This window comes from Colossoma macropomum, unplaced genomic scaffold, assembly GCF_904425465.1.
Source record: "Colossoma macropomum unplaced genomic scaffold, Colossoma_macropomum, whole genome shotgun sequence".
Classification (NCBI taxonomy): Eukaryota; Metazoa; Chordata; class Actinopteri; order Characiformes; family Serrasalmidae; genus Colossoma; species Colossoma macropomum.
Window position 1 is genome coordinate 30,220,576 of NW_023494804.1, and position 18,398 is coordinate 30,238,973.

Below are 18,398 nucleotides of genomic sequence, written 5' to 3' on the forward strand. Positions count from 1 at the left end.
GGACACAAACCAAAGGGAACACAGCACGGATATACACTTCAGGCCCCAACAACCTGCTTTCACTCCCACATATAGCTGTACCTGTGATAAAGTCCTTCCGGCCAGAACAGCAAAATCACTGGAACCTGGAGAAAAACTGCCAATAACAGAGGAGACATCAGTGGTAGCATCCTCTGAATGCATGGAGTCATGTAGAGGCAGACGCCGTAAGATGGGGCACCAGAGTCGGATGTGGGAAGAAAATGAGTTATTCTGAGTAACCCAAGGACCAATCATCATATGTGGTATCCATGGGAGGGCCGGAGCCCAACCGCAGAGCCATAATACTTTATTAGGTCCATTCTCTTTGATGAATTGCCCACCTTAAGTGCCACGGTGGAGGACAAAGACTTTTTAGCCCTAGCAAGCTGCAGGGCACTCCTACTGCAGACCTGCCAACCTGTACACATTCTGCATAGCAGGTACACAGGTGACAAAGTACACTGGTAAGATCTGATATTCTAAACTATGCAAAAAGCTGGTGAGGCTTTCTGAGTTCAACTCTACACGTGCAGCACTGAAGTCTTGCGCTGATTTCACGTCACTCCGCACCTCACAGTCGTACAGGACCGACCACGCCATAAAGCCACACAGACACTGCCTATGGTGCCAGAGAAATGGCTGATTATCAGAAGAGAGCCGGGGTTATACGACACGACTTGTAGCCCGATGTTCAGTCTGGCTGAGTCTGAGCTGGTCGGCACTAGTCTGCAGATTTTTGGGTCAGTTGGAGTCGACGGTTGGAGAGAGAGTCGAGTCGTGTTTGAGGGGCGCAGACTCAGATTTACTGCCTCCCGGTCGCTTTTCAGACCAGTCAGCGTTTATCAAACATGTTTTATTTTTTCGACCCAACTCTGAGCGTAATCTGGTATAAACTGGTCAGCGACTCAATCTGAACGGATTCCTGCAACAGCCAATAAAAACAGAGCGCAAAAGAAGAAAATACAGCAAGTAAACAAAGAAAAATCGTCTCTCATGTGTAGAGCGAAGCTTTTTAATGAGCTGAGTTTAAAGCATAATCGAGTTCATGTAGATTTAAAACTCAAAAAAATACCAAACTGATCATTTTTAAATCCATGATTCTCATTTGTTTTGCTTCTTTACTGTTTCTGCGCAAACGGCAGAGAAAACAGCAGCAACAGCTCCACGTTTGTTTATTTGGGTCTAGTAATGGGAGAATGTGAGAGTTTGCGAGAGTTTGCGAGAGTTTGCAGGGTGGCAGAATTTTCCATTGTGGCTTTAATAAAAACAATAGAATACCCGGTTTGCCATCGTCCGTCTACCGCAAACATGTGAAAGCGGCATAGCAAGAGGCAGCAGCGTCAAGCCTGCCAAAAAAACAAAAGAAGGAGTTCGACCAATCACAGTGCTGAGCTCTTTCTCCAAATATCAAGTGGTGATGATAAATGCATAATGTCGATTTACAGTGAAGTAATAGACATCCAGACAAACAGGTTTTTCCCTCTCATCTCCTGTCCTCACTCCACTTGGCTGGTTCCACAACGGAGGACGGTGCTTTTAACTCCTTTGCAAAGATAAACAGGCTGGGGTGAATGTGGAAAGTTGAAAACGCAGGCCTACCAACCATGAAACATTTAACGCTAATAACATTAGTGTAACGTTACATCATTTGCAAGCTAGCTTACTTGTTCAGCAGGCATTTAAGCTCACAATATAAACGTTAAATTACACCAATCAGGCGTAACATTATGACCACCTTTTTTTGGATATTTTTGGTTGGTGGACTATTTTCAGTCCAGCAGCGACACTGAGGTGTTTAAAACACACCACCACCACGTCAGTGTCACTGCAGTGCTGAGAATGATCCACCACCCAAACAGTACCTGCTCTGTGAGGGTCTATGGGGGCCCTGACCACTGAAGAACAGGGTAAAAGGTGCTAACAAAGTATGCAGAGAAACAGATGGACTACAGTCTGTAACTGTAGAACTACAAAGTGCACCTATATAGTAAGTGGAGCTGATAAAATGGACAATGAGCGCAGAAACGAGGAGGCGGTCGTAAAGTTACGCCTGATCTGTGTACGTCTTTTCATTAAAAGAGTTCTTCTCAAGAATACTATCAAGAGTATTGTGCTCCTCACAGCTGATCTATATGTTGAATAATAAAACCTGATGGCACGGTGGTGAGTGGGGAAATGAAAGTGTGCGAAAGCCTGTGAACTAAGCACTACACTATTGTGCTTCTCAAAATATTTTCTCATTGCTGACCGTGTTGAACGATCAACAGAGCTTTATTTTACTGTAAAGGAGGATTATTTTATTTTTACCTACAAATCTGATTCTGCTGTGGAGACACAACAGGACAGTGAAAGAGCCGCATGCAGCTCCGGAGCTGCATGTTGCCGACCCCTGGGCTATGGGCACCAGTCTGGCTGTAATCAAGGGTCTGAAGACAGTCACTCCTAAGCTTTAGAGGGGGTAATATTCCACACTGACCTTGCGTTAGTAGTGCGAGGCCCTGTTTATACCTGCCATTAACATGCATTCTGGGTGATCCCACCATAAATGCGAAGTCCAGGTGTGAATGGAGTACAAAGCGTCTCAGACACACACTGTGACCACCTAACCACCTTCGGAGGAGGTCAGGGACATTTGTAGTGTACTGCTTTACATTGTGTTTAATAACAACTTTACCACAGCCCTCTCGTGGCTTATCGCTTCAACGTTTCACTGTCTAATTAGGATCACATCACTCAAATGTTAATAGCAAGGTGAACAGGGCCCAAGTCAACTCACAGCTTAGCAAGCAAAGGTGGCCATTCAACAAGAGGCCAGCAGTCCAGGACTACTTGGGCAACCAGCAGAACACTTACACACATGAGTTCTTTCTGATAAACCTGCAAATTTACTCCCATCAGCAAATACTGAAGGTTGGTTTACTATGTTAGGAAAGAGGGAACGTTCATCTCTTATGGCTCGGCCCCATCCTACACACACACACACACACACACACACACACGCGCCCGGGCCTGCAATAAGCCTATGAATAATCCACAGACTCCGTCCGTTTGATTCGTCTGAGCCGTTTGAGCGAGCAGCAATCAGGGACAGCGGAGACTCGCGCAGCTTCACTCTGCCCATGAATAATTAAAGCACTCAGCCAGCAGCAGCCATGATGACTCGAGAGCGGATCAGAGGAGGTTAACTCACTGTGCTGGAACCATCCAAGAGAAAGGGAGTATAGAGTGGGAGAGAGAGCAGCGAGTGGGAGACTAGAAAGAGCAGAGAAATGAAGAGACAGAGAGAGAAATGCGTTACACCCTCGCTGAGTCCTCCGTTTTTAATGTAGGGGTTTAATGAACAGAGTCGCTGCCCTTTTCAACCTTGTTTAGTAGCACAACGCCATCGCTGGCCGTGTTTACATGCAGAGATTTTTGCCGATCTGATTGATTACATTCCGATTACAGATTCAGACTGAGGTGTTTATCTCACTCTACTCAACAGTCTGATGGAAAATCTCTGTTTACATGCTCACTACAAGTAATCAGAACCAGAATTACACACATGCATAGAGAACCACTTAGTGTAGATGTTACCATGACAACCAGCATCACGTGAGTCCAGTCAGAGTGAGATGAGCAGCAGTGAGCAGCGCTTGTGTTTTTAACTGCTTTAAAATGATGTCAGACTCAGGAAAACGTCCTTCACATGTCCTCATTAAAGAAGGCCGAGAGGAAGACGTCGTGTTCTGAGACACATAAGCTGGACGTCCGTCCCACCGCCGTCTTTTAAAGATCAGAGCAGAAACTTCGTCTCCTCTGCAGACCAGTTTCTGCTCCGCCATGTTGAACGGTATAAACTTTCACTATGACGCGACGAACATGATCAGAACGGACTTAAACTTTCTGATAGGGAATGTAATCAAATACAGGCGTTTACACGGATATTATTCTTCTATTTAACGGATTATTTACAGGATTACCCACCTCGATCAGTCGGATAGAAACTGTATTACGAATGGCCTCAATCAGACTAGACTAGACTGATTGAGGTGTTTACATGGACGTATTCCATTCCGATTGAGCTATTAGTCGGATTATTAACGGATTATCAGGCTGCATGTAAACGTGGATAATGTCAGGATTAGGAACCAAAGGTCAGTGAGTGGAGGCTGGGAACCTGGGAACCCCTGTGTCTGAGACAGTCATTTAGATTGTCACTTCACTGTGTCATAGTTCGTCTGCATGAAGTTGGAAATTTGAGATTGATTTGTCACTTGTGTCTCTGCCACCATATCACTGGCTACTGATCGTTAAATCGTGGCTACAGATTGTGTATGCCCCTAGGAGTGGACTGGTCACTGGTACCTCTCGCCTGCTAATGTGAACGTAGATTAAGAAACCCCAACCAAAACGTAAGACACAGACTCCGCACTGCACTCTAGTATTCTGAATGGCGAACTGGTCTACTCGGATTGAGGTGTTTACATGGACGTATTCTATTCCGATCCATTTTTTGGAAATGGGGTTGTACATGCCTCTCACATTATATATAAACAAATTACACAAAATTAATAAACAGACCAAGTTCCAACAATTCCCTTAAATCGAGTCACTCTTAGACTAATGGCTCTTGCAATACACTATTGTATGAGTTTGCAATAACTTCTCATATTTATAATTGCTGTTATTTTATTCAATAATAACTTACAGTGTGGACTGAAACACTAAGCTAGACACCTGAAGGTATTTTAAGATGTATTTGTATATTCAGTTTTATGGGGACACCATAAGTTAATAAATAATATACTGCAAATATCTATTTATATTTATTCTCTTGATTATCTGTTTTGAGATCTGATCAAAACTTTTCAAAAGGCATTCCGGACATTAATGCTATTCTAACTTAATTCTTAAATTACATTATATAGCCTTCTCAGTCATTATGAAATGAGTGCCAGCTCTAACTACTAGAAGACATAAGCAGTTGCGTATGGCCCTGTGGCCACTAGGGCGCCCCTAACAACTTTTAGGTTATTACTGTACCATTATGTTGTCTAAGATGCTCGAGTGAGGGGGAAAAATAGTTAATCATATCTTAAAAACCTGGAGCTGAAAAACAGAAAACGACAAGAGGAGAAAAGGCTTAGAGATAAAGGTATGTTCTCGTTTTTTTGTGGTTTTAACTGTTTTGGCTTGTAGGACAACAAGAAGTAGTGGTTCTCAAACAGACTCTCAAACCAAGTTTCAGCTTGACGATACCAGACAAACACAGAAGTGTCTCTCATTTCACAACAATAGTGAACGACTTTCTCAGGCTGTTTTATTACTAACGCTCGTGCACGTGAAAGCGAGATGTTTATGACCAATGTGAAATATGAGGAGCTGCCAAAGAAGGAAAAAGAAAACATTTTACCAAAATATGAAGAAAACAGAGCATTTAGAACAATAAAAAACAACACAGCTGTCACTGCTAACAGGGTTACATCAAACGAAGCTTAAAGTGAGCTGGGTAAGCAAGACACACTGCATTGTAAGACCCAAACTGTCAGTTATACATTATGTTTTAGGTAGATTGTGGTAGTCACTGCTATTAGTTAGCCCCTAATCCCAAATGGCCCTGATTGAATCATCTACAGCTGATTCTGAATGCAAAATATATTTTTTTTATTTGCAGAAACCTACAAAATAACTGAACAATATGAATTTGTAAGGTTTAACATCATTATTTTTCAACAAATTGTTTTATTATTATTAAAAAACTGTGATTTCACATAAGGATGGGCCTTCGCTTCTTGTGTTGTCTTCCAGCACTATTTGTGTTGGTTCTTGTAACTTTCTGACCCTTAAATCTGACCCTTAACTGTCTGCAAATCCCTTTAGTGAATTTGCTCAACAACAGCCATTCGTCAGTCATACATATCACCCCCCCAACACTGCAGGCCCTGATACGTGCCATGGAGGGCAAAGGAGTTCATGTGGACCGTGAGTGCAGAGTCTGTCTCGGCCCTCCAGATGATCTGAAAGCATTTCATTTACACCCACTCAGCTTTATTTCAGCCACATGAGGAAAAATCGGGTTGGCAGCTTCAATTCCACCCACCGCTCCATTTCGAAACGAGGCCGCTAATTGGTTAGTCAATAATGACAGGCAGTCACGTGACCTATTAACTTCTTTCATCTACGGGCTCCTCGTCCTCATGGCCTGCCGGGGAAGGCTCCGGCCCTGAGAGCCCTGCCCCCACCGGGGTCAGCCGGCAATCAGTTCCTATCAACGCGTGGAGTAAAGAGGCTGTCCAATCAAAGGGCCGAAATAGCAGTTAACAAGGGAGAGACATCTCCGTCATGATTGCTGATGGGCCCGAGTGAGGGGGGGAGGAAGGGTGAGACCCCTGGGGAGAAGGATTCAGAGTGAGAGGCAGGAAAACTGCAGAAAAACTGCAGAAAGGTGCTATCAGGATTGGAGGAAATGGGAATGCCTGGATGCACTGCAATCAGCTCAGATCCTCATCACGAATTATGCTTCAGTAACAGAAAGACTCCTGGATTCCCACACTGGACAGACACACACACCCCCACCAGACTTCTGCCTCCAAGAGGAATGCATCAACGAGAAGGTGTTAATGCAGGGAGATGTCACAGCCGTCACGGGAAACGAGTTCGCTTCCTGCTCGAGCTCGGATTCATTCCGGACTCCGGCCCCAGCGTCCCTGCTGAGGCACCTCGCCTTTGATTAGTTTCAGAGACAGCCGGGCCTCGAGATAGGAGCGAGGGTAAGAGCAGGCTAGTCTGGAAACAGAGACGCGTCTCGCTGGAAAGGACGTTTCGTTCAGATCAAAACTGCAACCTGACTGTCGCAATTACTGAACACTTCAGCAGCAGAAGATCTAGCTTTTATTCAGAGCTGCTCTAGGATTCAACAGGCAGTCAAGGAGGAACAGGTGTAAAGACAGAGGATCGTTCTAGAATATCACCGCAACAGAATGTGGTACAATTAGGCTACGTTCACATTACCAGGCTGAAGTGGCTCAAATCCAATTATTTGCCCTAATGTGACTCAGATCTGATGTTTTCAGAGCTGTGCGGACACACAAATCCGACCTGAGCCACTTTCGTTTGTGGTCCCAGATCGGACACATATCGGATTCGTGGCCATGACGACCTTAATGTGACCTGAATTCATGCGTTTTTTTTTACACTGCGCGTGTGCCATCATTCAGCGTCACCATGGCAACAACGCCGAATGGAAGATAAAGCCTGTAAACAGTGAAAAAGCAACACCTCACCTTTTTCACCTCCGTCTCGCTCTAATAACGAAGCCGAGTAGTCTGATATCACTTTTGTGATAAATTACTTCACAATATGCTCTTCTGAGTACATCACAGGCATCACTGGCTCTTCGTGAACACAATTGCATGTATGTCAAAAAAGATCTATTACAGACAGTCTGTAAACCTGCAAAAGAAGTTCAGTAGCTGCATGAAAATAACCGACTGGAGGTCAGCTAATGGAGCCCATTAAGCCAATGTCTCAATTTATTAAATTATTTGTACTATTTATTTACGTTTTACCAAGTAAAACCATTTTGGATTCTTAAGTTAACCTAATTTTGTGGCACATTATTCTGGGATGTACATTCACTTTTAACAAGCGCCATTTTAAACAACTGTAAACTGCAACTAAGAAATATTTTTATTTGGCAACATAGTAAAACCAGAAACGAACAATATAAAGACAAATACTGCGTTCTAACCCTGATATAAAAGCGTGCGCATGAAAGCTTATCGAAAACGATGTTAAATATTGTCTTAACTAAATAACTTGACTTCTAAAGTGGTATACCGGATGAATCCGTGCATCTCCTACTTCTACAATGAATTAGTCGTTTGAGTCGTATTTTTTCATAACCACTTGTTGGTTTTTCATAGCTTTTTTCTTAAAATGTGCCACTCTTATTTTTGCTGGTGCGTTTTTATCCAACTTCTCAGCAAAATAAAACAACATTCAAGACACATACTGTGTTTTGTACATTTGTCAACTAGCATTGTATGTTATATTGTATATTATACAAACCGGATTCCAAAAAAGTTGGGACACTAAACAAATTGTGAATAAAAACTGAATGCAATGATGTGGAGGTGCCAACATCTAATATTTTATTCAGAATAGAACACAAATCACAGATCAAAAGTTTAAACTGAGAGAATGTATCATTTTAAGGGAAAAATATGTTGTTTCAAAATTTCATGGCGTCAACAAATCCCAAAAAAGTTGGGACAAGTAGCAATAAGTGGCTGGAAAAAGGAAATTGAGCATATAACGAACAGCTGGAAGACCAATTAACACTAATTAGGTCAATTGACAACATGATTGGGTATAAAAAGAGCTTCTCAGAGTGTCAGTGTCTCTCTGAAGCCAAGATGGTAAGAGGATCACCAATTCCACCATTGTTGCGCAGAAAGATAGTGCAGCAATACCAGAATGGTGTTACCCGGCGTAAAATAGCAAAGACTTTTAAGTTATCATCATCAACCGTGCATAACATCATCAAAAGATTCAAAGAATCTGGAACAATCGCTGTGTGTAAGGGTCAAGGCCGTAAAACTCTAATGGATGCTCGTGATCTCCGCGCCCTTAAACGTCACTGCACCTCAAACAGGAATGCCACTGTGAAGGAAATAACAGAATGGGCTCAGGAATACTTCCAGAAAGCATTGTCAGTGAACACAATCCACCGTGCCATCCGCCGTTGCCAGCTGAAACTCTACAGTGCAAAGAGGAAGCCATTTCTAAGCAAGCTCCACAAGCTCAGACGTTTGCACTGGGCCAGGGGTCTTTTAAAATGGAGTGTGGCAAAATGGAAGACTGTTCTGTGGTCAGATGAGTCACGATTTGAAGTTCTTTATGGAACACTGGGACGCCATGTCATCCGGACCAGAGAGGACAAGGATAACCCAAGTTGTTATCAACGCTCCGTTCAGAAGCCTGCAGCACTGATGGTATGGGGTTGCATGAGTGCTTGTGGCATGGGCAGCTTGCATGTCTGGAAAGGCACCATTAATGCAGAGAACTATGTTCAGGTTCTAGAACAACATATGCTCCCATCTAGACGTCGTCTCTTTCAGGGAAGACCCTGCATTTTTCAACAAGATAATGCCAGACCACATTCTGCAGCAATCACAACATCATGGCTACGTAGGAGAAGGATCCGGGTACTGAAATGGCCAGCCTGCAGTCCAGATCTTTCACCTATAGAGAACATTTGGCGCATCATAAAGAGGAAGGTGCGACAAAGAAGGCCCAAGACGATTGAACAGTTAGAGGCCTGTATTAGACATGAATGGGAGAGCATTCCTATTTCTAAACTTGAGAAACTGGTCTCCTCTGTCCCCAGACGTCTGTTGAGTGTTTTAAGAAGAAGGGGGGATGCCACACAGTGGTAAAAATGGCCTTGTCCCAACTTTTTTGGGATTTGTTGATGCCATGAAATTTTGAAACAACATATTTTTCCCTTAAAATGATACATTCTCTCAGTTTAAACTTTTGATCTGTGATTTGTGTTCTATTCTGAATAAAATATTAGATGTTGGCACCTCCACATCATTGCATTCAGTTTTTATTCACAATTTGTTTAGTGTCCCAACTTTTTTGGAATCCGGTTTGTACGTCCTATGCTTACAACAGTAAATATGAGAGCCATAAAAGCTTGACCTTAAATGGCCAACACAATGTGAGTACTGTGCGAGTTCTTCAGTTCCACAGGCTCAAAAAGAAGGTCCAGCTCGATGTCTAGAATTCATGTTATACATGATACTGATGAACACAAGATGAGAGTAGTGGATAATTCACTTACATCATCAAAAGACACGTCCTTCTTTCAACACACTTGTTGAGTTGAATCACAACTTGTTATAAAACGTTCTTCCTCACGTTGCATGCTATTACACATTTCCAACAGAGAGGTCTCCAAATCCCCAAATCTTACATAGTGTAGCTTTAACTTTAGAAAGAAAAATAAGAAAAAACAATAAAATAAAATAAAACAATAAGACGGCTAAAGAAAGGACAGGGTGTATGGGGTTAAAACAACTTAAAAGAATATGACTGCAACAGAATATGGTCCAATACATCCCCTAACTGAAGCTACTGAAGACGTACCCTGAGGGTATCCTGAGAGGTAGAGAGCTTTCTGAGCGTGTACCCACAGCAGCATCTAGTATAACAACTGTAACGTCTCTGGAGGTGAACATTTCACTGTAAGCCCTCCAGCCGTACACCACTACATCCAGTAAGATACACTGTACAGTAAAGGTTAGGAGACACTTTGCACTGCAAGATTTTTTAAGATTTAAGCGACTTGTTCTTTGAAAAATGTGCAAAACTGAAAGCACAACTGACAAATATCGCTTTTCTGTCTTGTTACTCTTCTTGCCAGCGAACCAAGGGTACCTTTGCTACCAGACAGTACGGCACAGCAATCGTCAAGACCACATATACGTAATCACTGTATATCACATGTATAACCACTGTATATCATGCCATAATTCTTTGGTATAAGACCCTATTCCACTTTCCTCCACTGTAATTAGCACACATATGTACTTTAACATACATATTTTACAATATTTGTTTTATTGAATTTAATTTTATATCGATATCTGCACCAAGATAAATCCCTTGCACACTCGGTACATCTAGAACAAAGATTCGGACTCTGAAGAGTTTATATAGAGCAGCAATTTTTTACGTGTTTTATAACATTCCAAGCGCTACTTTGGAAAACTTTGACAATTCTGTTCGGTTCGCTGCTAAGTGGCAAGCTCTCATCAGTGCGTGGCACTTGGAATGGATTCTGGATTTGATTTAGCAAACATATAATGCCGTATCACACTGTCAGGAGGTAAAAACGGTTAAAGGACCACTTTCTGAATGATGAGCACAGCATATCACTGCTGTTGGAAGAAACCTCGTATCTCCAAAATGGTAACTTTACAGGAGAAGGAAAAAACCTACTTTATTTTTAATGTAAGTCAATGGAACCAGACTTTTTTCCCAAGTCATTTTAGGTCATTTCTTTTAGCCCATTCATCATGAAATTTACATACAATGTAAAGGGTAACATGTATTTCCAAATTATGTAAAAAACTGAAAAATGGAGATACGAGGTTTTCTCCCGACAGCAGTGATATGTATATTACACCTCTGCTGTGATGTCAGTATTCTGTTGCCTATTAGCTTTGCTCTGCAGGTAAGAGTAATTCTTACTCTTCAAATTTCAAAAGAAGGCAAGCTGCCCCTAAACTCTGGACGGGCAGTGTATCTAGCAGAGCTGCCTGACAAGGTCCATCCTGGCAGTCAGTTCAGATTTTTTACCTTGTACCCGGGTCCCAGCTGATGGATGGCGAAGATCTGCGCCGGGTTGAGCGCTTCGCTAAAGACATAAACAGCTCCAAGCTGACCGCAGAACACCCGGTTGGCATCAGCCGTCTCCGACGAGCCCAGGAAACATTTATCATAACTCTGGAGGAGAGAGGAGGAGAGGGGAGGAGAGGGGAGGAGAGGGAAAAGAACAAGATTAAGGGGAGGAAACGGCAGAGAGAGGCGATGTAACTGATAGCATTTGCTTATCAGGGCATCAGCGCTGCTTTATCGGTGAGTTTGCGGCAGAGCCTTTTGAACCTGTTTACCTGCTCACACCTGATCACAGGTTTGTGTAATCTCACTCTTCATATCCTTTTATCACATTTAAGCACATGCAGTCCACACAGCACACAATGTAGACATGCCTGTGGGCGTATACACACTCCCCGACCTGCACGCACACACACCGAGTCCAATCCATCACCTCTGCTGCTGCAGACTCTGTCTTTAGCTGTGCTTTTTTACTCTGTACTTACTCACTTTCCACTTCAGAGAGAAGCTCTTATCTATACTGCGATCGTCAGGGCCCCGCGAGGCATGAGCAGGCTACACAAGGTGGTGATGAACAACTTTCATCTCTTTTATGATCATAGTCATTACTTATGCGCACTAGTAAAGTTTGTTTGCCTCTCCAGGGGGCACAATGCCTGACCACAGCAACTCCGCCATATAGGATAGTACTGGGGGTGTTAGAAAGAGTAGGGGTGAACAATATATCAACAGCCGATATATGAAACATCATGACCACCTGCCTAACATGCTGTTGGTCCTCCAACACCAAAAGAGGTCCAACCCGTCAAGCCATGGACTCGACAAGACCCCTGAAGGCGCCCTGTGGTATCTGGCACCAAGACATTAGCAGCAGATCCTTTGAGCCCTGTAAGTTGCGAGGTGCAGCCGCTGCGGATCGGACTTCTTGCTCCAGTTCACCCCACCGATGGGCAATCTGAGGGATTTGAAGGGGAGGGCAACGCTCTGAACTCTTTGTCATGTTCCTAAAAGCACTGCTGAACATTATGTGCAGACTGGCAAGATGCATTATCCTGCTGAAAAAGGCCAGTGTCATCAGGGAATACCATTCCCATGAAGGAGTGTACTTGGTCCATGTGTGAAACTGACATCCATATGAATGCTTGGACTCTTGGTATCCCAGTAGAACTCCCTCCACTGGCCTGTTTTCGTCCCACCCCGCATTGTCCTCCCAGGGAAATGGCGCACACATTCCCAGCTGTCCACATGGTATAAAAGAAAACAGGAGGCGCTCTTCTTCCAGTGCTCCAAAGGTCCAGGTCTAATGCCCATTGTAGCTTTTGATGGTAGACATTGGTTAGCATGGACACTGATCATCTGGCTATGCAGACCCATATGATGCACTGTGTGTTGTGCCACAGTCCTTCCATGACCATCATTAAATTTCTGTGCCAGAGTAGCCCTCTTTTTTTTTGGATCCCAATTTTCTTCCCAATTTAGTTGTCTCCAATTCCACCCACTAGTTAGGACCCCCCAGATCACATGATACTGCCAGCGCTAGGAGGGCGAAGGCAAACACAGGCTCCCTCCGAGACCTGTGAAGCGCCACCGCATCTTTTCGAACTGCTGCTGACGCAACGTCACCAGACAGCCGAACATGCTTGGAGGAAAGCGCCAAACGCCAGATCTGTCAGCTAACAGACGCCTGTGCTGACTGGCATTGCGTTGAGTGATGGGGGGAGAATGGGAAACCATCCTACCCACCCAGAGAGAGTGAGGACTATTGTGCTGTCTTGGACTCCTGGCCACAGATGGCTGTAGCATCACCAGGGATCAAACTTGCGATCTCCTGATGATAGGGCCAACGCTTAGACGGCTGCGCCACACAGGAGCCAGTAGTCCTCCTGTCAGTTCAGACCACCCGGGATAGTCTTCACTGCCCTCACGCATTGAGCCTTCAGAGCCCAACACCCTGTCGCCAGTCTGTGGTTTGTCCCTCCCTGGATAACTGTACCAGGAGCGCCCTACAAGGCTTGCTGCAGGTGCTCAGACCCAGGTGTCCAGTCATAACAATCCAGGCCTTGTCAAGGTTGTTCAGGTCTTCATGCCAGCCCATTTCTCCCACATCCAACATGCCGACTACGGGAACCGACCATTCACTTACTGTCTAATGTGTCCCAGGCCTTGATGCGTACTGCTGCTACAAGATAATCAACCCCATTCTCTTCATTTGTGGGTGCACATAATGTTTTGACTCATTAGTGTACACTTTCTAATGAACAAGAATACTAAATTATTACAATCAGCCTGACACTGGAGTTAATTACAGTAGATAATTACAGTGATAATTTAATACATATTATATACAGTAAAATGCATGGAAACAGTATACATCTGATTTATTAATGTCTCATGGGCTGAAATCCAACACTTTCATAGTAGTGATTAAACTGATTTCTTTAATACTGAGTACCAAAAAGTTTTCATTTAATACCAAATTTTAATACCCAGTTAGTCAATAAATATGCCTGTTCTAAAATGTGGACGGCTGACTGGCTGTCTGAATTATATTCTGTACGCATGCATCGTTTCTTGATTAGAGAACTGAGGCAGTATATATCAGGGATGAATGAGAACTAGTAGGAAATTAAAATGCCCCTCTCTAACGTTATAGAGTCGTCAGCAGAACATCCCCAGTCACATGTTTTGTTGAAAATAAGTGATTACATCCTACACCAGGGGTGCCCAATACGTCGATCGCACAGTGCACACTGGTAGCGCCTCATTCCAACAGGCTATCAAATATCAGCACTTTCTTACTGCTTCTGGCGGCGGGCAGGTCAACGTGATTGACTGATGTGAAATGTGGCCACTGTCTCTTTAATTACTGCTTGCCTAAAGCTCTGCTGTGAGTTCGCCTCTCTAGAAATCTAGAAAGTTTTATTCATTGGTTCGTCAGAAGACGAGTGCAAGACCTGCACAGAGACACCGAACACTTATCCCTTCCACACAGAGCATGTCAAACTCCAAATGCATCTGCTTGATTTGCCAAACAGCCACTGAACTTCCAAAGAAGGGGAACGTCGAGAGGCGTTTTCAAACTATACACAGAAACTGTGACGACCAATTTCCAGCTAAAATTGAAATCAGGAAGACAAAAGTGGTCCAGACTACACAAACCTTACTGACAATAAGGTCAGTGTGAATTTTCAGTTGTTTGCCCTGTGAAAATCAATATAGGCCACTTAAATACATTAAAAAACTTTCAAAGCTTTTAAGGGTAGACCACGATGACCTGTCCACTGGAAAAAGTAGATCTCAAGCCACAAAGTATGGGCACCCCTGCTCTACGGGGAACAAATTTAAATGTCATATTTTGAAAAATTCTGGTGCAGAATTTCATTTATTTGTTGAGTTTAACACAAAAAAGCATTAATTACTGGCTAGAAAAACCACATCAGTGCATCCCAGAGAGAGAAAGCCCTGTTAGTCACGGCTGAAACACTTACATCATTGGTGTTGACGTGCCAGGCCATGTCGCCGTAGGACACCAACTGCCCGTTCACATAGCAACGGATCTCGCTGTTCCTCCAGCGGTTGTAGATGTGCACGATGCTGATCATGTACCACTGCAGACGAAAGGAGAGGAGGGATGGAGGGATGAAGGCAGGTGGAGGGAAAAAGGGACAGAGAGAGGATAACATCAGCGTTCCGAGGTCAGACAGCTTTTCTCGGCACTTTCCAATAAAACGCCACACATGCTTTCACAAGCCTCAGACAGAGTTTGTTCTCTGGTGTTGTCAAGGTTGTCTGGATCGTAGAGCTCTAATATCAGAGTCCTGACATTGGAAAGAATTTCATGAGCGAACGATGTGAGGATAATCGTCTCGTTCAGTGATGGAGGAGCACCTGACCTCCTGAGAAGAAGCGTTTAAGGACAACAAAGAAAAGACTGAGTGCTGCATTATTTTGGGGAACCTTCAGCTGACCATAACTCTATAATTTATTAGGAGGCTCTTAGTTTGAATGGGGTGAGAGATCTGCTGCTATCTTTCTCTGTCTCGTCACTTCACTTCCTCCTACACTGTTAATACATCAGTGTCTTTAAGGCAGATAATCAGGCAGCTTTAAAGCTACTGCAGAGCTGGACATTTGAGAGCTTTAGCAACATATCAACAAAAAAAATAACCCTAAAACTCGTCAATCAGCCAAAAGGACTGAGCTTCTTCAGTTCTCCACTGGGGTTTGCGACAAGGTTAATGCAGCTCCAAGTAATGGAAGCTTATATCTCACCAATGTGCATTCCATGCTTAAACAGTCTCTTAGCTCAAACCACACAGAGTTGAGTAATCTCAAACAAATGCTTATGTAATTTTACTTAAATTTTATATATATTTTTTGCATAGAGCAGGGGTCGCAACCCAAGTGTCAAATCAATCCGCCTTGGGAGCCACATTTTATGGCCATATACTGAAGTTACCTTTTACCATCTTGGCTGTAAATGTGTCTGTGTTAAATGTATTAGTACAGGCTAAAAATATAATATAAACAAAAACACAGACTTACTTTGCTCTGCTTTAAGCTTTAGCTCAGCTACAGTCTCTTTTCTCACATCTCTAGCAGGAAACCTTTCCACAAAACCTGACCAGTTTCTTGTAAAATGTCTCTCAACGTTCGACTTTTTACAAGGCTGAAGTCGCTTCTCATTCTCCAGCTTCTTGTTCGAATTTTCCCGTTCCACCTTAAATGGAATGCACCAGAATGTAACTGCTGCACCATTTAAGGTGGAACGGGAAATTTGAACAAGACGCTGGCAAAAGAGGAGCTGAAGCTTCGTTAATTTTCAGTGTTCGTCAGTTTCTCATTGCAGGTTAAACGTATCACAAAACCAGCTGGAATGATTATAAATGCAAATGAGGCCATTCATCTCCAAATTATCGATGTTCATCTTAACTCTTTCTCTTTACCGTTTCGTTGTCTACTAGCTGGGTGAGATTGTTGTCTGTGTTGCTATGGTGACTGGTTAAAGGGTGAATTAGCAGTTCTACATGAACTCCAGAGTTTAAGACCATTTATTGTTAAACTGTGTTGAATGACCAGCAGAGCTTTATTTTACTGTAAAGGAGGATTATTTTAATTTTACCTACAAATCTGATTCTGGAGCCGCAACAGGGCAGTAAAAGAGCCGCTTGTGGCTCTGGAGCCGCGTGTTGACGACCCCCGGCATCGACAGAACTAATCTCACAAGCTAAATATGATCTTGCTACAAGAACGTCTGGTGAGAAGCGTAAGGAACTTTAGGTGGGTGACTTATTAGGGTGGGAAAAAAACTGAGCAAGAAATTTCTAAACAAATCCAACACCTTGTGAAACAGGAGCTCAAAATAGGGGGCGTTAAAACAGCAGGGCTAGAGGAACAGGGGGTGATATGTACCCTCGTTTGCGACAGATTTTGCTGCAATCCATCACCAAAACTTTAACAAGCTGTGCTCAGGTGTGTATTCTTGTTATGAGATCGTGTCTGGTCCCGCAAGACTGTAGCAGCAGCAATCCTGAAGCCTGAATTCTGCCTGTATTTTTGTGAATGTTTATAGACAGTGTAGACTTGCTGGTGTGTTTATTTGTTGTCATCATCAATGTGTGACTCCTCTACACCATTTGTAAAAAATGGACACAAACACTGTCAAAGTTAAGCTTCCATTACATGCTATCCATGGTGACCCGTCCAGGGTGTATCCTTGGGCCTTCCACCCAATGACCGCTGGCATAGGCTCCAGAACCACCCCCCATGACCCAGAAGGATAAGCGGTTTAGAAAACGTGTGTACATGCTATCTAGTACGGCTGGAAGATTAATCATTTATACCGAAATCGATTAATCGCAATTTTAAAGAGTGCAATTTTCAAATTGCAGGAGCTGCAGTTTTGATCATAGTCTTACAGTCTATTCAAGTACACTTTTAAAAAAGGGGGTTCTTTAGTAAAGAAAATGGTTCTATACAGAACCGTGAACACCTCAAAGAACGCTTTGCATGATTAAATGGTTCCTCTCATCGTGAAAGGTTCTTCAGATTGATGGAGAATGTGCTGTAGATGCTTCTATATAGAACCTTTTTGAAAAGGGTTCTATACAGCACCCAAAAGGGTTCTTCTGTTGTTACGGTGTCAAGCTAGTAACAGTAGCAGAACCCGTTTGGGTGCTATATAGAACCATATACAACACATTTTCCATCAGTAAGAAGAACCGTTTCACAATGCAAAAAACATTTAATCAGGCCAAGAGTTTCTTGAGGGTTCATAGTTCCATATAGAACCAATTTCCTTACTAAAGAACCCTTAAAGAACCGTCTTTTTGGAGTGTGAATGTTGATACGTTGTGAGGTTTAAGTAGGGAAATTTAACCTAATCACACGGAGCTCGTGAACTGCTTTTAGATGAATTTGACGAATCAGAAGCGACCAAACAACCGTGTGCTGTGACATCACAACCGCAAATAACTGGGAGGCTGGTGCTCCGTGTTAAGAGTTCAAGCTTCAAGCCAGAAACGTATACGCTGGTCTTCTTAGTCAAAAAAAGACTCAGACATCAGTTTATAGAAAACATTCGCAATTTAAATCATAATCGCAATATTGGACAGAAAAATTGAAATTAGGCTACTTTCACACAGCAGGTAAAAGTGGCCCAAATCTGATTTTCTCACCAAATCTGATTTTTTTTGTTTGGCTGTTCAGATTATCTTTTAAATGTGATCTGAATGCGACATCAGTCTGAACAGATCAGCTCCTAAACTGACCCACTAAAGAACAGAGCGTCACGCTGCTTCACGGCTCATCCAGAGGTAAACAATCACGACCGCCAACGAACGCCAGTCGCTCCCGGAGGATCAGCTTCATCTTCACCAGCATCACAGGAGCCATCATGAAGCTTCACTGACTGACAGCTGGGCTCATCACCCAGAACGTGTTTGAGCCGTAAAAAGGGCGCGGTCACTTCTTTGGTTCGCGTCCTC

The 18,398-nt window shown here is 43.3% G+C and overlaps 1 protein-coding gene across 1 annotated transcript in view; it reads right to left on the minus strand.

Moving 5' to 3' along the window:
- Positions 1-18,398, minus strand: part of nbeaa (neurobeachin a) — a 199,846-nt gene that overhangs the window by 156,662 nt on the left and 24,786 nt on the right. Inside the window, exons 6-7 of the mRNA XM_036594648.1 lie at positions 14,901-15,020; positions 11,374-11,520 (exon numbers count right to left, since the gene is read on the minus strand). Coding sequence (XP_036450541.1) covers positions 11,374-11,520; positions 14,901-15,020 — 267 coding nt within the window. The remainder of the gene's footprint in view (positions 1-11,373; positions 11,521-14,900; positions 15,021-18,398) is intronic.